Source organism: Cinclus cinclus, chromosome 12 (assembly GCF_963662255.1).
Source record: "Cinclus cinclus chromosome 12, bCinCin1.1, whole genome shotgun sequence".
Taxonomy (NCBI): domain Eukaryota; kingdom Metazoa; phylum Chordata; class Aves; order Passeriformes; family Cinclidae; genus Cinclus; species Cinclus cinclus.
Genome location: NC_085057.1, coordinates 17,271,310 through 17,292,229, shown reverse-complemented (window position 1 = coordinate 17,292,229; position 20,920 = coordinate 17,271,310). Strand labels below are relative to the sequence as shown.

The 20,920-nt window shown below is 42.3% G+C and overlaps 1 protein-coding gene across 1 annotated transcript in view; it reads left to right on the top strand.

The window, feature by feature from the left end:
- CENPP (centromere protein P) overlaps window positions 1–18,450 on the top strand; it is a 116,242-nt gene extending 97,792 nt beyond the window's left edge. The window contains exons 7-9 of the mRNA XM_062500744.1: window positions 15,926–16,005; window positions 17,665–17,756; window positions 18,006–18,450. Of these exons, the coding sequence (XP_062356728.1) occupies window positions 15,926–16,005; window positions 17,665–17,756; window positions 18,006–18,127 (294 nt within the window). The 3' untranslated portion in view covers window positions 18,128–18,450. The remainder of the gene's footprint in view (window positions 1–15,925; window positions 16,006–17,664; window positions 17,757–18,005) is intronic.
- Window positions 18,451–20,920: the final 2,470 nt, after the last annotated feature.

Here is a 20,920-nt window from a genome sequence, read left to right as displayed (position 1 = left end):
TTATTAAATAATCGATCTTTATCAATTCAGTCAAAATTCAAATGCATCTCTAAGATGTCTGTGTGATTTCTCATGCCACACAGGGGTTAAAATGCTTTACCAAGATTTTCACTCGCTCTTTTTTAAATGCATTGCACAGAAATGAGTTACATTTATCCACAGCAGCCAGAGCAATTGCACTTTGCTTTAGTTTAAGTTGGATGTGCGTGGCAAACATTCAGACAGAACAAAAAGCAGCTCAATAAAAACATTTCTGTTCAGTATTGCTAAATATAGCCCGCATTATTTCAGTTCAAATACTACATATTTGCAAAGTTAACATGAAGTTTAAGCCATTCAACACCATGCTTTAAGCAGTAATTTAAAATGTAAAACATTTTACCTTGTAATCTAACCTAACAGCAGATTCTGCTTGCTGTCATTTAGTCTCCCGTTGCAAATGAAACAAAATCTCAGTGATATCTTTAAAACAAACAGAGAAACTGTAGGGATTGTTGAAACATGTGAGATGAGTCCTTAGTTAGGTCTGGAATAGCTTCTTCCCCTGGGGAGCCAGGGCTGGGTTCTGTGTGCAGAGCCTCAGCTGGTGCTGGTGCTTGGAGCACTGAACCTCACTGCAGCACAATGCCTTCGGTCCCCAGGCTGACAAGGCACAGCTGGAAATCCTTTTCCAGTGCTTACAGTCACATAAGGAACAAGGAAATGGAGTGTTTTCAAAAGAAACAAAAAAAAAAAAGTGCACTTTATTCCGTGCTGGCTTATGTATTTAGAAGTTTAGTTTCCAAGACTTTAATGTAGATTTGTTTAAAATAATAAGATCTAATACATTTTGGCAGATGTAGCCTTAACATAAAAACATTTAGAAAAATTAGAAGGTGTTTTTTTTTTTAAATTCGTGTTTTCCTAATCCCCTCCAGCATTTAAAGCTTGTCATCTATAAGCAGCAAACCGTTTTGTTGAAGTTTTAGCATGGAAAATTTTTCTTTTGTCCGTTTACAGCAACGATTTCACTGCAAGTTGTAGCTTATGCATGGAAAATAAAAAGACTGAAGCGCTTTCCCATCAATTTTTTCTCTTTGTAAGGCTAATTACATCCTGAAACATGATCCCGAAGCTCAGCTGTGCAGAAGCTGCAGGGAAGCTGGTGATCCGGAGAGGAGAAGGGAGGGAATGAAGGGTACATTACCACAAGTCCTGTGTGTGCCAGCAGAGCCCTTTCCTGCATCCCCAGGTCGCTGCCAAGTGTCCCCGTGGGTGATGGGATAGGTCTGCTGAGCTTCAAAGTGACAAATTCACCTGGGACACAGCTGACTTCAAAAACCTGTAGTTTGCTTGAGCTCACACTCTGAGGAATGTTTAGACAGATAGTCATGGAATGGTGTAACCATCGAGTTAACCATAATTGTTAACTGGTGTGTGGTGCAAAGATACTGGGACGGACACATTGTCCCTTAAAATAGACATTCAGTTGCTACTGTGCTGTGCTTTGCAAAGGCAAAAGAAGAAATATTAAACTTTGGTAATTTACCTGGAGCTTTTTGAAAGGAATGGAGACAGTCACTTAACAAATGGAGTGAAAATCTGAATGGAAGGAACCTTAAAGTTTATCCAGTTCCACCCCTCTGCTCTGGGCAGGGACACCTTTCACTGTCCCAGGCTGCTCCAAGCCCAATGTCCAACCTGGTCTTGGGCACTGCCAGGGATCCAGGGACAGCCACAGCTTCTCTGGGCACCCTGTGCCAGGGCCTGCCCACCTTCCCAGGGAGCAATTCCTTCCCAATCTCACCTAACCCTGCCCTCCTTCAGTTTAAGGCCTTTCCCCCTTGCCCTGTCCCTCCATCCCTTGTCCCCAGTCCCCCTCCAGCTCTCCTGGAGCCCCTTTAGGCACTGGAAAGGGCTCTAAGGTGTCCCCAGAGCCTTCCTTCTCCAGGCTGAAAGGCCCCAAGTCTCTCAACCTGCCTTCATAGGTGAGGTATATGTTCAGACACACCTTAAGAGATCCTTCAGTCAGCTTAGAGGATTCAGGATTTTCACTGTATGTCTCTGAGGCCCTTGCTTATCTTCTCAACTTCTGTTAAGGAAGAGGTAAAGATAAACTGAGGGTTCTGCAAAGACACAGGTTCCTTTTCATGGAAATGGCACTGCACCTTTCTGCAGTGAGCCATAGCACTTGAAAATTGTAGGACCCGTGGCTGTGTGGTATCAAGAAGGTTTAGGATTTTTAATTGGAAAAAATGTGTCTGAGAATGGACATCATCTGCTGCCTTTCAGTAAGATTTAAATCTGTAAGATTAATAATTAGATTGGTTTTAGTATTGTTACTTGCATTAAAATTTTCCTCATAAACTTGCCTGTCATAATAACTAAAGAAAAAATGCTTTATTATTCTGCTAAAAGTTCAGACGAGGATGGCAAATTATTTCAGACATACACAGTTCAGGTAGTTTCTGCTTGTTTCAAACAGTGTTGTTCAGGAATCTAATATTGACTGTTCTTATAGGAATGGTTCATCCAGGAGCACAGAGCAAGCTCCCAGTCTCTGCTTCATCTGCAAATCAGGTTATGCCTGTCCATCCCATGGCAACTTGTTGGAATGAGTTGTGCAGTGGGAATGTTTTGATCTGTTAAGATGCCTTAATGTGGAATTGTGTCCTTTGAGGAGAGAAGAGGCAGACTAAACAGCAGTGACTAATAATTAGAATAACTTTTTATTATTTTATATCTTGGGGCAAACTGCCTCAGTTGGTTTGTGTTTTAAGCAAGAGCCATAGGAGGTGAGAAATGGCTGTGGAAGGCTGGAGCCTCTGGCATGGGTTCTTCTCACAACAAGAACTGTTAGTCAGTGTACAATAATACTGTTATTGTTTTCCTTTTTATCAGTTTTGCTTCTTTCTATAGGAGGTAATGGATAGAGGAAAAACATTCACTCCTGTGTCCCTGTTCTAAATCTCAGAGGAGGTTAAATTAATGTATAAGTTAACAGAATCTATTATGCTGAGAAGAACTTTTAGGTTTTTATCTTCTGTCTGAAGGGCCACTTAAATACATGGAGAATGGTGAAAAAGGAGGAATGACTTCTGTTTCTCAAAAAGCCTTCAAGATGCTTTCAGTGTAATATCTTTGTCATCAAAGAAAGCCAGCAGGCTGAAGGAATAGAAGGAGGAAATCTTGATAATAAAGATCATTAAGCCAACTTAAGAAGTATAGAAAGTAAAAAGAGTACAGAGTATAGAAAGAAGAGTTGAAAAAACTGTTTGTGATCCAGCATATAGAGACCATGAAACTCAGTTCTATATCATACCTTTTACAAATGGAATCTTTTATCTGCATAATGGCCAGACCAAGCAGGACGAGAGCAGGAGCACCTTCACTGAGCCAGTGGATGGCAGGTGTAGCCTGGCTTGGCTGAGCAGAGGAAATCAAAGGGAACACTGAAGTGTTCACTTCAGCCAAGCACTGATCATTTCCAGTATTGCTGGAGTTGCCTCCTTACCTTTGGTGTGGGTGCACTCAGGAGCTTGGGCAGCTCAGCGAGTCCAGCCTGCTGCTGGGAGCAGGGCAAGGCTGAGGCCAGAGCAGGGGCTTGTCCTGCTGGTTTTGAAAGGCAGCAAGGACAGAGGCAGCTCCTTTTGGCTGCCCACATCTCATGATTTGCCTTACCTTCTATTCCTTTATTGCCTTTCCTTCTCTTTCACCCTCACAAGTTCTTTTCTCACCCATTTCAAAATATGCGGCCTGCCAAGGTTTGCAGCTTCCCTACTGTTTAGCACACTTTACACCTTTATTTAATAACTGCAACCTGGTAGCCCTATCATTTTTTCTTTGACCATCAAAGGAAAGCTAATACTCCCCATCCTCCCTTTTTAACTCTGCAATGTTCTGCCTTTGCATGTTAGAGCCCCTGGTCAGAGGCACCACAGGGCAGTGGCCACCTGCACATACAGGATTTTCCTTTGCTTATCTCTGTCCTGAAACCCTTTGAGAGATCTCCTTCATGATGCCACAGGTCAGCAGTAGCCACATGCAGACCTCTGATAATTCTATATGCCTGTAAAATATCCATTTCCTTGTGGGTAATGGGGGAAATCACAAACCTCTGTACCTGTTACCATATCTCACCTGGCATCAAGAGTACATTCTATTGTTTTAAATGTTTCACAGTCATCCTTATTTTCAACAGCTTTCTCTCACATCATATCACTGTATCATTAATAGGTATATTACTTCTGCCTCCTGGCTTGCTGTGTTGAAGTTGGATCTGCTATTTAATTAAAATACTGATCAAAATAGTGTTTCCGTGAGTCAAAAAAAACCACATCCACATTCAGGAATGTGAGGTTATTTCTGCTTTGTTCAAGAATTGGAATGAAAAGAGACAATACTGAAAATTACAGCAGTGTTTTTTAACCTTCCAGTGAAATACAGGAACAGAATGACTTTTTCATATTGCTTTACTCTTAGTTGTCATGATGAATCCATGCAGTTGCTGGCTGGTTTTGATCAGAGATGAATATGGAATCCTAAACTTTGCAATTACTCATGTGGTTTGCTTTTTTTTTTTTAAATCAAACACACAAGTTTATAGTTGGAAAAAGGTAGCAATGGGGAAAAAATTTGTAACTATTAAAGTCAGCACAAAACATGAGATGGGGAATTTGGGATTGGCAGTACACTGCATTTCTGAAACCTGTACCAGTTACTGCATTCCCTCTGTAATCAGTGGTCACAGACATCCTTACGGAAAAAAATACAGGAAAAGACAAAATACTGCTGGTAAACCTTGAGTTATTAAACACAGATTTTCCTCATATATTTAAAAATATTAACAATGCATTGCAAAAAGCATGGGGTATATCATTATGTGGGAATAAATCTAAAATTGCAATATGAGATGTGTGTGGCTGGGATCTTATATTTTAAAAAGCTTCATTTTCAATTGTAACTACATCCTAATTCCAGTTCTTTACTGCAGTGAATAGAATATTAATATTCATTATATAACTTTTTGAGGACACTAATTACTGCCACAACTTGTTGCCTCTTGGTTAGGTTTCTCTTTGATCCCACAACATCAGTTTTAATTTGTGGTATGTTTTTCTCACATTATATCTAAAATGTCAGGGACCAGACTGAGTAATTTGGAGTAATTTGTAAAGCCTTTCTTCAGAGCTACCTGAAATTTAAGCTTTCAGATATTTCCACTATGTTCCTCAGTGAAGAAATGTAGTGGAATCTTTATTAGATCATTACATAGAGCTGTTCCCTGTGGGGGTCCAAAGCAAGGTGCCTACCTACCTTGAATAAATTCAGCTTTAAACCCCTGGTCATTGTAAAGAAACATGGAAGATTCCCCTTGTCCTCCTGCCTTTCTGTCAAATAATATCACTTATTTTTGGGATTCAAATGGTGACACTTCCCTGTGTACTGGGCAGTTCTAGCTCAGCTGTTGGCTGAGTCATGTTCTTCCAAAATACTCAACTCAGCACGTCTTCTGTGTGCCTGAAACAGCTCAAAGAGCTCGGCTTGGGGCTTGGTTTCTCTCCTGCACCAGTGTTGAGCATTGTTACTCATCAATAGAACTTGGAGGTTTCCAACTTTTTTCTAAAATAATTGTGTTTTGCAGCAGTTGTTCAGTTTCTTGCATGAGACTCCTGTAGATTTTCATCAATGTCATTGCTTCTCATCCCCAGGTCCATTTCTTCAAAAGGCAGCTACATCCCACCAGAGCAAAGGGACAGCATTTCTCTTAAATAGAGCTTGGGCTTTAGTGAACAGAGAGAAAATTCTGTGTTTTACATAAAATCAAGAAATATATCATTTATATATAGGAAATACTGGGGAAAAAAGTAAATATAGAAAAGTCTGCACTTTAAATATATTAATTATAGAAAATAAGAGCATGTAATTATTCTAATAGTCTCTGGTGGTTTGCCCTTTTCATCTGGTTTCCATTTTCTTGGTCATGCTGGGTTGCACTTTCCATCTCCATATAAAACACCATGTACTATTCTAAAAAGTGAATGGATTTTTTTTAAGCTTTTCTTGTGCACTGTTGCCATCTCAGACTATCAGAACTGACATGTGAAAATTCAGCTTGATCTTACAGATAAAACTGGTGGTTTGAGATGTTAGCAGGGAGATGGGGTTGGGTTCCTGTGACTTGCTGCTGAGATCCCTGTTTGGGTCCTCAGATGTTTTCCCCTTGGTTTTAAATTTAAGGAGGAATTAGTAACTGGATGCCTCTCCACTGAGAGACTGTCTCAGGAAGGAGATGAAAACTGAGGACACAAATATTTTGAAGCATTTTAGTCAAAACGAAGGATTTGTTGGGAACTGGAACAAGAATACTCTTTGAGGACAGTAACAAAGTTTGCTTGTGGTTTTAGATTTAAAACTTACTTGTCTTTGCCTGTTGATTCGTGTTTTTCCCATTACAAACAGTAGCATCAAATGGTTTCTTTGGGTGAATTAGCAGACAATGGCAAAATTATTTGTATACAGCAGTTCTGCAGCTACCAGTGAGAGTGTGAAGGGGTAAAAGGGCAGGACAGATGCGTGTGTGTATGTACAGATACCTAATTTCTAAATTTAACTGTTAATACCATATTGATATTTTTGAATATCAACTTTCTAGAGAGTTATAATTCTGCATTGCACAGAATTCAGAATTGACTACAAGTTGAAAACACCCATGAAGTGATTAATTATGTTTGCTTTATGATCTGACTGGCATTGTTGGCCGAACTTTGGCTACTCCAAACAAACAGGAGTTGGGTATCTCCTGATACTCCAGCACAGTTCCCCCTGTGTCATCTTCCAGGAGGGAAATATTAAAAGCAAACAAAAAAAGATCTCTGGATGGGTTATGTTTTTGTGGATGGCTCTGTGTATGGTTTATTAATATGTCTTGTTGAAGGAGAACATTGCCGTGGTTTGGGTTTTTCCCAGGATCAGAAAGACTTTGCCAATTTACATTTTTATGATGATTTCTCTCTGTTCTTCACATTAAATGCTGTGTGTTCCCTTTCCTTTGGGAACTGGAGGAATCATCAAATGACTGGGGAACAAGAAGAGTTATTTCTGAAACACTGAGTTTTGTTTTTGTGATACAAGATGAGGAGAAGTTTCAGGCTGGGGACAGAGATGAGTTCCCTTATAATTCCTGTTGTGTCAACACTTCCCACATGCTAGACAATCCCAGGATCCCTCTTGGACGATCCCTGTGGAAATGTTTGCACAGGCTTTGGTATCAGTGACCCCTGTGGGTCCCTTCCAGCTCTGAGTATTCTATTTTTCTCTTATTTATTTGCTACTTTTTCTGTATTTCATGGCCTTTACTTCTATTACACAATATGACTTGTCCAAGGTGGAATAAACTGATTTTGTTTCAGCAAGTTGGGACGTTTTGTAAGGTCCATTCACAGCGAGAACTTTGGTAACTGTGTGTTACGGTATTTTTGTCCCATGGGAATTAGCAGGAGAGATCCTGTGGGTTAATAAGGATTGAACTGTTAGACAATGATTCTGATTTCATAGGGATATGCTAGAGATCAGAAATGTGATTTTGGAGGTCGAGGAGCTGTACAGCTACAATTGGAATTCTTTTAAGCGGTTTTAGGAGTCACAAATATGTGCATAGTCTAGACAGTGCTACTTCTGCACTGGCAGGGGCAGCTGCAAGAAATGCTAATGCAGGAGCTGAGTCCAAAACAGGGAAGGGGAAAAAATAGGAAAAGCCAAAGGTGAAGAATATGCTGGAGGCCTCAGATGTTAGAGCTCAGTGTGTTTGGGAAGAGTCATCCAGAAGTCTTTCTACAGTGGAAAAATGAATATTGAAGTAATCCAGAACTCCATTTTAAATAACATTATGGTGCTTGCCTTTCTTCTTCAGTTTTTCCATGGGATTGTCTATATATCCCTTATAGTTCCTGCTGGGTTTGGGAGTGGAGCCTGAGTGTTACAGCCTCGGTTTTTTTATATGAGCTGGGGGTAACTCCATGTTTAAATTCCGGGCATGGAAATCTTCCTTTTGTCTGTTGCTTTAATTTCCTTTTTCTTGAGCTGTTTTTGCTCAAGAGGGTTTCTCAGGTCCATCTGTGTGAAAGGCTGGGAAAGGTTGGTGCTCCAGGATCCAGGCTGCAGTGGGCATTATTCCACAGCTCTTAGGACAAATCTCCTGCTTAGTACACAAGGAAAACTTTAAACATTCACCACATTTGCACACAGGAATGTTTGGGTCACTTTACTTCCTTCAAGCTTTAAAAAACACAAGAGATTTAAAGTATTGCTTGGGAAACTGATGAAGAAAAAAGAGAAAGTTTTAGTATTAACTACTTTCCTTTCAACTGGGCTTCTACCAGAAAAAAACACATTGTTACCAACAGTTTTGAAATATTTCTGCAAGGCCAGCAATTGAAATTCAAATTATGAAATGCCTCAAGTTTGCATTGAAACTGAATGAAATGCACTGGCAGCTGCTGTTGGTATTATCAGTGCTCTTTGTGTTGTTGCAGTACCTAAGCAATGAAATAAATATTTATCCTCACACATCACAAAACATTCCTGGGCAGTGCAACTTTGGCCTTTATAAACCAAATAAAGTGGAGCATAAGGAGATGTTTTTGCCTGGCAGCTGCCTGTGATTTCTCCTCCTGGATACACTAAAGAATTCTCCTTGCTGCCCTAAATTCTCTTCTACTCACCAGTACACAAATATTTGAGTCAAAATCCAATTTGTTGTGAGAGATTTGGTAAAAAGCATAGCCCAGTTTGCACACATACAGTGCTACAGGTTTTCAGTGTTCCCTATTTTTGCTTCTGTTTTGGTTTTTTGGGGAGGTTTTGCAGCTTTCTTGTGAAAGTCATTGAGTAGATCAAAGTTTGAGGATAGTTGACCGATTTTGCAGGCCTGTTATTTACCAGTGGATTGACAGCTTTACACTCACACGTACAACAGTTATAAATTGGTGAATCTCTTCTTGCAGATGTTTGTGTCTTCTCAAGAATATTTCCTCTGTCCCTCTTGTTTGTGCTAAGGATGTGTTTGAAAATCTGAAATGTCGTGTTGTTGACAGCCAGACCTAAAGGACTGTATTTGGGCATTACATGAAAAGAATTCAATGGGTTTAAAGCTTTCAAGGGCTTTTCAGCTGGAGCCGTTCCTGCTTTTGTTGATAGCAACAGGCACTTCAGCACTGCATGATAATATTTATTTTCACATAAACAGCTGATAATTGTAAATAACCAGACAAATGAAAGCTACTGGGTGGGAAATTTCTGTGGAGTCTGTCCAAAATGTAGTGCTTTGTAGAGCCATTAGAAGAGGATGCAGATCTTGTGGGAAAGATCAGTGTATCTACAGTATACGTTTCATAGAAAACATAGACCTATAGGTAAAGCTTCACTTTTTACCTGGTGTAGGTGTTAAACCCTTTTTGTAAAGCTCAGGAAGAATAACAGGAATACTGCAGAGGTATTTGTGAAAGGAGGGTGCACATGGACACAGCTGTGCATGTTTAAGGAAAACTCTGCTCCTTCTGGAGACTGGGTGAGTGATTATTGTACAATTCAGGAGAAGCTGTGCTGTGGACTTTGCCATTCATCACCGATATCAAATCTGGGTGGAGCTAAAACTGGAGCCCAGCCTTCATTTGAGTGCAAGTCCCACAGGAGGTTTTGGGTTGTTTTGTGCCAGCCCAGGTTGCTCCTTTGTGCCTGGTGTGCAGTGAAGGGCAGGGCACAGCTGCTCCTTAGGGCACCCATGGGACAGCACAGGCAGATGGGACAGACTTTGGCCAAACCCCCCTCTGCTGTGGGACAGTTGGCTCTAAGTGACAGATGGACCTTTCAGTCAATTTAAATCTCATGGTGAGAAATAAAAATGGTATTTTGGGTGTTCCAGGTGGGTCTATGGACATACCTGTCTTTATCAGCTAAGATAAATTTACACACATAGAAGCAAATAACTCTTCAGACCTTCAAGAAAGATTAAAAAAAACCCAGCAGTAAATGATGGACATAAGCTGAGTACCTTTTCTTAAAAACTCTTTTTTTAATCACACATTTTTAAAAGTAAAAGTCTTGAGCTAATTTAGATGAAGTAGATGTTCTTCATTGTGTCCTATGGTTTGTTTTTTAAATTGATCTGCGTACTTGGGAAAAAACTAACACGGCATTAGAGCCAAGTCATTAACTAAATTCAGATGCTTTTATTTAGATGATGTTTAAATTGTGCTGTCTGGATGAGCTTGATATAATGTAAACTGTACAAAAGCAAGTTGGGCCGCAATTAATAATCAGCTTTTCTGTGGTATTTCAAATCCAAGTTGCTTTCTGCAATTCCGGATCCTTTTATTGAGACATCAAAAAGGCTTAGAAAGAATCTTGCAGCAACTTTTATACAGAAAAAAACCCCCAGATCTATGAGGTATCTTGTGTGTGTTATAATGGAAGAAAACACAAACTTGGCTTAATTTCTCTCCTAAAAATGCCTTTCCTGAAGTCTGCTTCCTTCAGATTATTGAAAATTTGGCTCACAGTTCTTTCTTCCCAAGTTGTTATTTCATGCTGCTCTGCAATATGACATCTTTTTTCCTTCCATGATTTTTCATCTCTGTATTGTCCTTGGCTGCTCATTATCTCTTGCTAAATTAGGCATCTCTGCTGACTTCCACATGGTGCCATACATAAAGTTTATCATCAAGAAATATTTGATTATACCTAGCTGCAGAGGGAGGGCAGGGGACTCAAAATACAGTAGAATGAAAACTGGTATGTCAGTAAAGTTGTGGAGGAAGAACAGAACTGCTGAGCTCTGCTGGTTTTCAGTGTATTTCCACCAAAATAAATGTCAGGGGGTCAGTGTCAGTGCTCTTCCACAACATCCCAGTAGGTTCCTGTGCCCTGGGCCTGGAGCTGGGCCCATCCCTGTGGCAGGGGGAGGCTCCACAGCTAGCTCAGTGTTAAGACACTGTATTTTAAAAGTTGAATAAAATGCCAAAAAAGCCCAAGAATTTTAAGCTAGAAAAATGTGGAGCTTTATAAACTAGTGGAGATCTTTTACCTTGACAATTTTAAAAACAGATACTGGAGAGAAGATTTGTCTCTTGCCCAGCAAGGAAGAAGTGAAAAAAAAGCATCTGCAGCCTCTGTGTTCCCTGTTTATGATCTACCCCTTCCTGTTCTTCCTGAGGTTTCATGTTCATTTAATTCTGTTTTTCCTCACAAAAATAAACCTTCAGTATGTATTTTGATTTATTCCCAGTCTGAGGTAATTAAGTTGAAGATAAACACATGGTTGCCATATGACAAAGTGATATTGAAAGGAAATGAGACACAGAATTTTGTGTACTCGGGCCTTGGTTATGCTGGGTTGGCTCTTCTGTAGACCTACAGCCTAGATCCAATTAGGAAAATTCAAAAATTATGGAAAATTATTGGCCACATTGTGAGCATAGTGACAAACTGAATCACGTAGACTCATGGCTGAGTCAAGCACGAAAAATAATAATGTTATGGAAATATGGAAGGAGGAGAATAAGTGGCAATGGAAATAGAGCAGGGGCCGAAAAAGAGAAGCTGTAATCAAGGGAAGAGAAAGGGAAAGAACAAAGCAGAGAGATTTCCCTGGCGGTGAGCAAAGGCCACTGGATTTGGGGCTGGTGGTCAGTGGTTTCAGGTACTTATGCAGAGCAGTGACTGATCTCCAAGAGGTAGCTGCAAGATTGAATCTTAGCAAAGGCATCAATGACTCAAGTGACAGATCTGGGCTGATAAAAAGGGCAGGTCTGAAACCAGGGGGGTGCAGAGCACTTTTTGTCCAAGTAACCAACCAGCTGTGCCTGTGCTGCAGGAGGGATCCAGGCATGTCCTGAGCTGGGAGAGATTCTGGTAAATGTTTGCAAAGATTTGCCCTGTCCAGGGTGACATTCAAGCTGTTGTTTATAGAATTCCAGGTTGGCTGGGGGTGGAAGGGGCCTTTAAAGATCATCTCATCCCACTATCCCAGAGTGCTCCAAGCCCCATCCAGCCTGGCCTTGGACACTTCCAGGGATCCAGGGGCACCCACAGCTTCTCTGGGCACCCTGTGCCAGGGCCTCCCCACCCTCACAGGGAATAATTCCTTCCCAATATCCCATCTACCCCTGCTGGGATATGTATTCCCTGTCAGTGGGAATCTGTTCCCTGTTCTCTTGTCACGACTTGTCATTGTCAGACTTTCTTATAGGCCCTCAAATCTGCTCCCAAAATTCTCCTTTCCTCTTCTAAGAAGTGAGACTTGAGTCCTGGTTCTGTCACTTGTGATTTTAATTTTAAAAGCAGAGTACTGAGCCTGACTGAGTGTGGGGGGTGGGCTGGGACTGCCACGGGGACAAAACCACTTCATCATTTTAGAAAAAACCACTTTGTCCTTGTGCTCTTCTCGTCCTTGGTTCCGCTGGCGCCCGAGGTTTGGGTGATTGGCATCACAGGGATCACCAGCAAGATTGGTTTGCTTGAGGAACTTTCCCTCAAGATGGAAAGATGGGAGCTGTATTTATTCTGAGACTTAATTACGAGTGGTGAAGCTTTGTAAATTCATTCTGAAAATACAGTGTTTCTATGGGGTGTAATTTAGTTGAAGGGTGAAAGTGCATTATGATCTGTTCTTGCTTACAATTCCTTTAGTTGCACACAATGAGAAACTTCGTCTTTCTAAATGTGCCTTTATTGCTTTAGTGAAATTCATTTCAGAAATTACTGGTGTTATGTCAGTGTTGGGATTTAAAGTCTTGGTGCTCCCAACCGTGTGTGATTTCAGTGGGTGATAACGTGACCTTAGCTGAGCAAACCATACAGAGAAATCATCCAAATCAGAGCCCGGATAGTGCCTCCTGGGCAGATTTAGAAATTGCTTCTCTCCATAGAGGAGCTCGTGGTACCGTAACTTTTTATTATGTCCTTCTTCCAGAGCAGCAAGTTCAGAATTAGCAATAAAAGGGAGCTGTTTTTCCAGCTGGGAGCAGTCATGTGTTTTCTTGCTAAGTGGGACAGAAGCAAATTTACCTGCTTTTATCTGGCATCTACCTCGCCAATTTTGCTTTGCAGTTGTAGCTACAGCCCTTGAGCTGAACACATTTATAATATTTTCCTTAGCAGAGATTTAGCGTGCAGAGAATTGCAGTGCAGCTTTAAACAGCTGCAGAATAATATATTTTGTTGAGAAATAGCTGCTGCAAATGTATTCCCTGGGATGGCTCTGTGTGTGTGTAAAATCTGTCATGGGAGCAGGGGAAAGCTGTGCATTCCATCACCACAGTCCCTTTGTGGTTTGAGACTATTCCTGTTTGAGACAGAAGTTACCATAAGATTCCCTGCTTGGACTCCTGAAGGAGCTGGAAAAACGATTTCCATCTAGGAGTAATAATATCTTGGACTTTTGGTTTTGATCAGAAGATGACATTTAAAAGTCATCTGAGGAAAGATATTTCTTGATTAAAGTCAGGTTTTGCTTAATGCAGCTGTAGCTGATCCTTCCCATCTGCTATCACATCCTTGTCGGGATCTCTTTCCCTTGCCTTGGGTCTGGTTTACAAGATCCCTCAGGAGTTCCTGACTTTCCCAAGAGACCTTTCAGTGGCTCAGCTCATTCTGTTGCTTCAGTTTCATTGCTCAGCTTTTCTTCTCCTCAAGGAAAACCTGGCAAGTTGCTCAGCAGAGAAGATGAGGTGGTAATGTGGTACCCACAGAGTGTTTGGAATTGGGGATCTGTCCATGCTCCCCCTGTGCCTGGTTGTTCACTCAGCTGCCAGATCCCCGCACTGAACTGGGATTCAGAACCTGCATTTTCTGTGTGGAATATGAGGCAGATCGTGTGACTGCATTTCCCAGAGCTCATTCCTGGAGCTGTCGGTGTTTAAGGTTGCTGGTTGATGCTGGGTGTGGTGGCTGCTCCCACTGGGTGTTGGTGGAAGTTGGGAATGGCAGCCGGGATCCTCGCACGGATCTGGGCCGGGGCCGCCTCAAGCCACTGCCAGGGCTTGGCTTATAGCAAACAAGAGATGGAGGCTTCTGTGGTTTGGCTTCTTGTGTGTTTTCTGGATAGCTAAAATATGACCTTTCCCGCTGAAAAGCTGGATTTTATCCCAAATCCTGTGAATTTCACACAGGATGGGCTTCTCACAGCATTCAGGTTGGTTGCCAGAGCCCCAGCACTGAGGGAAGGCACAGAACGGCCCTCACCATGTGCAGAACTCACCAGGGCTCCTTCTCCCAGCTACAGGGAAGCTTTTCCACACAAAATCATACACTGGGATTTCCTTGAGTTGCCTCTGGCTTTCATAGAACATAAATACCACCCCAGGTTGGGGGGAACATGTCATGGCAGCTGCACAGGAATTCCTGAGACAGCCCTGGGAGCATTTCAGTGTCTTGGCAGTTGTAAGTCTTACCTGGTTCCTCTGATCTATTTTATTTTGTCTGGTGATTCCCAAATGTCTGGGTATGGGTGGATGAAGTGCAACTCTGTGTTCAGCTATGGGATACTCGGGATCCCTTGTAAATGAGGAATGCACGAGCTGAGTTCCAGGCAGAAGCGAATCCTGCATTTCCAGCACCTACAGCCAGGAGCTAAAGGATCTCTCGATCCTCCCAGGCATCACAGTGGCAATCAGGCATTGGGTTATTGAGGAGGAAAGCCTGGAAAACTTGTTTTGTTATCAGAAGGGCATAATTCCACAGGGAGTAAAGCTGGAAGAGGATCCCTACTCTGTCAGATGAGTGACCTTTGATCAGCCACACTTCCAGCACTGTAACTTCCCTGCTCAGTGTCCTCCCTTCTGTGTTCCCAGGACAGAACATGGTTGTTATCCTCACAGTAAATACAGTACTGGATACTGGGTAGAAATTAAAATGAGCAAATTCCATGTGTTTTATATCATTTGGCATCCTGCGCAGCCCCCCTTCAGTTTGTCAGAAATTCCTAAACCAGAGCAAGGTCACATCTGGTAGCAATTTTGCTCTGCCAGATGAGGCGTAATCCCATAAAAGCAAACTCATTTTCTCCGTGCTGCTCAAAGCCGAGCTCTCCTGCTCCTTTTCCATAAGACCTGCTGCTTGTACTGGGAGCTCTGTGGAATGATTCAGGCTGGGAGACTTTTCACACTTTATAAACTGCAAGGTTTGGAACACAGCTTTGTGTCCAGCATACAAGGCAGGACAAGCAGGGCACAGCCCCGGAGTCTGTGGCTCCTTTGTGTTTCCTTTTCCAGCAGCACGTCCCTGCAGGATGTTATTCCTTGGTGCTGGGTGTCTGTGCATCCCCTCGTTCTCTGGGTAACCTGTCGCCTGCAGGATCTATACAGAGCTACGAGTTCTTTTACATGCTTTTAAAATCCCTCTAAAGCTCTGAGGCTTTCACGAGACACATTGAACATCAGATGGACTAACACAGTAATGGAGCAACCGTCAACCTTTGCACATTGTAGTAACTGAAAATAATTCCCAGAAACATGGAATTTTAATAGGAGCCAGTATTGTTATGTTTGACCACGTTGCTGCTGTCCCGTATTTTGCTAATGTTGGTTATTTTTGTATCACATTGCTTTAATTACTCTTTCAAAGCCTTGTGTGGAGCTTGGTGTCCATCTCAAACCAGAGTGAACCAGTGATGTGTCATCACTCACAGAGGCAAGGGGGTCACATGGTGGTGTATTATAAGGTGTTATTAAATCCAGTTAACAAACTTAGTTAAGATAAAAATGTTCTTTCAAGGTTTCTTGGGGTTTATATCAGGATTTCTAAAAAAAGAAAACAACAGGTCAGAATTTCAGAGAGGAAATACTGTTACTCTTAGCTTAGTGCAATCCACTGTGACTGGGGAGCACTGAGTAGGAGCCACCTTATCTGCAGTGATTTTTATGAACCAATTGAACCTTTCTGTTCACAGGCCAAGTATCCTGACATTGTGACCCTTCCAGAAGGACTTCAGGGAGACTTTATGATACTAAAGAACCCCAAAGTTTCTGGGTAATCCATTAAGTGCATTCATGTATTTGCATGGTGAGGGATTGCATGGGCAGGGCAGCAGCTTCGTGCTGCAGCTCTGGGCTCCTTGTGTGGCAGGAGGTGGTGCAGGGATCCCAGTCCCATCCCAGCAAAGCCAAGTTCCTTGGTGTCTTGCCATTAAAGGACAGAGAGAAGAGGGCATTTACTGTGCAATGGAAGCAAAGCAACTCTGGCTATACTTTTCCATTGTTTTAGATGGAAATCGGTTAGATGAAAGAATTATTACCTACCAGGCATATGGGATTTGTTTGGCCCTCCCATGAGATATGTTTTGGGTTTTCATTTCATTTGGGATTTTCAGCAGGGGAAAAAAAATCCTTGCTGTTAAATATAAGATGGTGTAACTATCACTGTCAGGAATTCTGTAAGGGCAATGAAAAGTAACTGTTACGTGACTGGATCAGACAGTTTCATTTTCCTCTTACACTTTGCTTTAACATGCTTTAATTTACATGGAAATAAGGCACAGCTCCCTTCATTATGTTTGTGTGTAGAACTAGCACACAAACCCTAATAAAGATGATGCTGCTTCATTCTGCCAAATTTGCCCTTTAAAACAAAGTGCTTTAACTCAGGGGTGCAGGAATGAATTGTTCTTAGACTATCCCAGATAGGGAAGAAATTGCTGTATTTTAGTTTCTCCTCTGGTGCCAAGTGCCCATTCCATTATCCTCATTCCCTCTCACCCATATGAAACACAGGAACATAAACGTAATTTCAGTGGCTTGGTAGAAAACTGGTGTAGAAATTTGTTTGCAAAATCCCAGAACAAGCTGTGCACAAATTCCCAAAGGACTTGTACAAATGAAGTGGCAAAAGGCTGACAAATCACACGGGAAGGAAACTCTGAGAATCATGATGGGTTGAACACCACTAAGAAAGGGACCTTCCTCCTCACAGCAACTCACTGTGCAGACTAGCTTTGGATTAGGAAAGCCTTACCTCCAGTAAGGGATTTGAAGGTTGGAGGGAGCAAAGGGATTTGTAAAGCAGCAGCTCTTCTGTGGGTGTTGCTCTGGTCTCAGCTCCTGCCTCACTGTTCCCTTGGGATGGTGCAGTGATCTGCTGCCACTGTGAAAGCTGGGAATCATGACTGGCCTTGCACAACCACCAACACTATTCCTGAAGAAGTAACAATGTTGTTAAGCTTTATTTCCTTTTTTAATTAAAAGCAAAGAAGAGCAGGAATGTAGGCCTTGGACAGCAGTTTACCTGCTACTAGAGTCTAAAAGGGCCATGAATAGCAGAGTAGCCCTTATTCCAAACCCAGCACATCACCATTTATGCAAACACTTCTGAAACAAATTTCCTGTTCCCAGCACCTGATCCTGAACAGAAATTACGTGAAGGGTGGAGCCAGGGGACACTCAGTGCTCTCCTTTGCATTCCTCTCCCTTTTACTGCGCTGCGCAAATCTGGATGTAGCCAGAACCTTTCCTTGTCATTGGATTGATGTGTTCCTGGTTCCTGAATCCAGAGATGGTTCATTGCATTACATGAGGTGGATTTTGTTGCAGAGCATGAGGTTGAGCCTTGTGCCTGCTCCACTTTCTGTTTTGAAGGAACCTCAAAGACAGCACCTGGTTAATCTGAACTGCCTTTGCTGTGTACCTGGTACAGGTTTGAATTGGTGATTGTCTGGAAGATCCATCTTGATGAAGAAGGGACCACTACACCTGTCCTGGACCTGCTGCCCAAAGTACCAGAGCAAGGTAACCTCAGTTGCTTCAGGGACTGTTCCTGAGCTGCCAGACCCTGTTTTTGGCCATGGAACTCCAGCTCCCAGAGCCCAACCAGACAACCCCCGCCCCCCAGTTCAGCAGCAGCTACACCTCAGCCCCTGTGTAATGTCCACAGGCTCACAAACCCTGTCTGCCTGCAGGCATCCTGCTTTCCCCACCTGCTGTCAGCACTGCTGCAACTCTTGGAAAATAACCTGCAGTGCTCTGTTTCTCCTGCAGTCCTGGAGAAGAGGACAAGCAGTGTGGAGAGCATCCCTGGCAGCTTCCGGAGCGCGCTCCAGCTCTTTGGGATCGAGGCAGCCATCGAGAACCTGATCCAAGTGCTGGGCTCAGAAAAATGAATGCCAGCATCACTTACACCAGGTAGCAATTTCAAAAGTAGTTTTAATTAAGATATTGTGTTACACAGTCTGTAGTTTTATTGAATATAAACATTAAGTTATTTTCCATTTAGAAACCATACTCATAAAACATGCTATCTGTACAATTATGGCACGTTATATATAAATTGTCATGACATGAAAATAAATACAGCCATTTAAATACAAAAATGCCAAATAAAATAGTTACATGTACAGAGTGATTTCATTATAAATTTATCTTTCTGAATCATCAATGTACCAGAGTGGTTTATCTTCTTAACATTTCTAGATACCTGGAAATTGTTAAAAGATCATGCACTGTCAAAATCAAGTCCATAAAAATCCAATTCGTTTCACAGCTCTGTAAAAGTACAGTGATTTTAAAATTACAAGAGAACAGTAAGAGACTCCTAGAACAAAGAGTTAAACAGCTTTCTCATTAAATTAGGGTGGAAGAAGACAATTTGAAGATTTCAAAGACATACAATGCTTAAAAACCCAAAGGTAACTGTATGAAGTAACTTTGTTCCACAATGTGAGTGTTGAGACAGCCTTAATCTAACCCAGAGAGGCCCATGACACCCCTGGGACCAGGTGAGCAAGTCACCTCCTGCCCTGTGCAACACTTCCTTTGCCTTTCTGACTTCCAGGAGGAAATTCTGGTACACATTACCAAAGCGTCACCTTTTACACATTCATCACTGAAGAAACAAAACAGATCAGACCAATGTCTTGCCTCTCCCTTCACTTTCCATCCTATGTGCCATGAGCCCATCTGGGAACTCTCAGTGTTTCCAGGAGCTCCTGCTCTGCACTAGCACTGCACCCCAACCAAACTGATGGGACTGGAAATCAGGTACTTGTCAGGTGGAACCAAGAGCCCAAACCCACCAGCTCTGGGCTGTCCTGTGAAAGGAGGAGCCCTCCTTTCCAAGGCCAGAGCTCTGAGCAGCACAATCACCCACTCCATGCAGCAATGGGGAAAGAGGTGGAGAAATCCAAACTAAAGCAACCATATGTTTCTAATGCCATCAATGTAATAATCCACTCTTTGATCACTGAAATGGTCTCCCACTGTTCCAGTAGGTTAGGAAAAACTGACAGACCAGAGCCTGGTTTCTGTCAGACTGGACAGCTGAGCAACAGCAGAGACTGGATTTTGATGAATGGCAACTCAGTCCTGTTAGATAAGGCAGGCTCATTTCACATTTGGAATCCAGTACACAGGCAAAATTCATTCCTACTTCTCCAATGATATGGAACTGGTTGAGCTGGTTTTGTGTAACTTTTAGTTTATCTTTAGCTCTCTCCTCCTTGCCTGAAAACGAAACTGTTTGCTCAGCACAGACACTGCTGTTTGCATATGAAATGTCTGTGAAGTTACAGCATTAAAACCTGGAAACCAGCTGTGCAGGGTCCTTCCTTCCTCCTCTTTCTAATGCCTGAAGGGTTTCTGAATTTATAAGTAGCTCTCTCCCTCCAGGTTTTCTTTAGGAAGAAGGGGTTATTCCTGCTGTCAGCTCATTGCACTGTTTGTAGTCTCAGATCCCAGGCCCTGCCCCAGAAGGGCTCCTGGAACTGGGTGCCAGCACTGCCAGCCAGCTCAGGTCTCTGGTACAGGGGCAGTCATGGTTCTGTGTTTCACATTTCTTCCTTGAGTTGTGCCAAGGTACAGAGGCTCTTGTTGAATCTCAGGTAAAGTGGAACAATTCAAAGGTTACACTGAGGTCCCAATGTAAATCTGTTTTTAGGAGTTAAGCTCCATGACCCTGAACACCGTTACTTGTAAGCACAGGCTGTATCCAGGTAAGAGCTGTTCACTGGGGCTAGAGGAACATCTCTGCACCATTCAGGGGGTGTAATCCTTGGAAATGAAGGAAAAGGAGCTGCAACTTTTATCATCGTACTCTCAGGTTTGGACATACCCTTCAGTTCCAGCTCAGCACCTTCCCCCCCAGGATGGCTTTACTGCAGCACCTCCCCAGCCTTCAGCTGCACAGAGCACTGTCCATATGCAGCACTGACACAAGATCACCCTGGCACAAGACTGACCCACTGCAGCTGCAGGGAAGAAAATGGAATTCTGTCACCTTTTCCCTGTGTCATTTAAAGCAAAAGAGCCTGAAAGCAGCTGCTCACGCTACTCAGTGTATGGGGCATCAATGTAATAGTGCCAATGTCTGACACTATCCAAAAGACCAGAAATGATCTGTAAAACTCAGAACATATTCTTCTTATAGCTCAATTTAAATTAGACAAGAGCAAGCTGTGGTTTCACCTCCAATAGCAGCATATAATGTAGAGAGATAATAAAAACCAGCATGGCAGGTGAGTTAAGTAAGCCCAACTATCATGTAAATAGCTCCAGTTGCTTACCTTAACCCTTTGCACTTTGTTTCAGAAGCTTTAGGTAGATACAAGGTGATCACACAACTTCTGGAGGCAGCCTGGTGTTCCTAGTCCATGCATTAGTACTTAAATGTTCTGCAGTGCCAGCGTAGTTCCACAGATCAGCCACTGCATGGTTGTATTTTCAGTGGATTAATGCTAAAGTGTTGTATAGGTTTTGCCAGAGCATTCCCTCCTTTAGTAGGGATGAGGGAGACTAGCACAGGCTCCAAGGCAATTCTCTTGTTAGTAATTAGGCTTTCTATGTTAGTGCAATACATCAGGAAACCTTTAATTCTGTGCTCTTTCAATTCTAAGGAAGGAGACTTTTCATATTAATTTGATCTGTCCTCTAGTTCCAAGGTATGGCACATTACCTGTTCA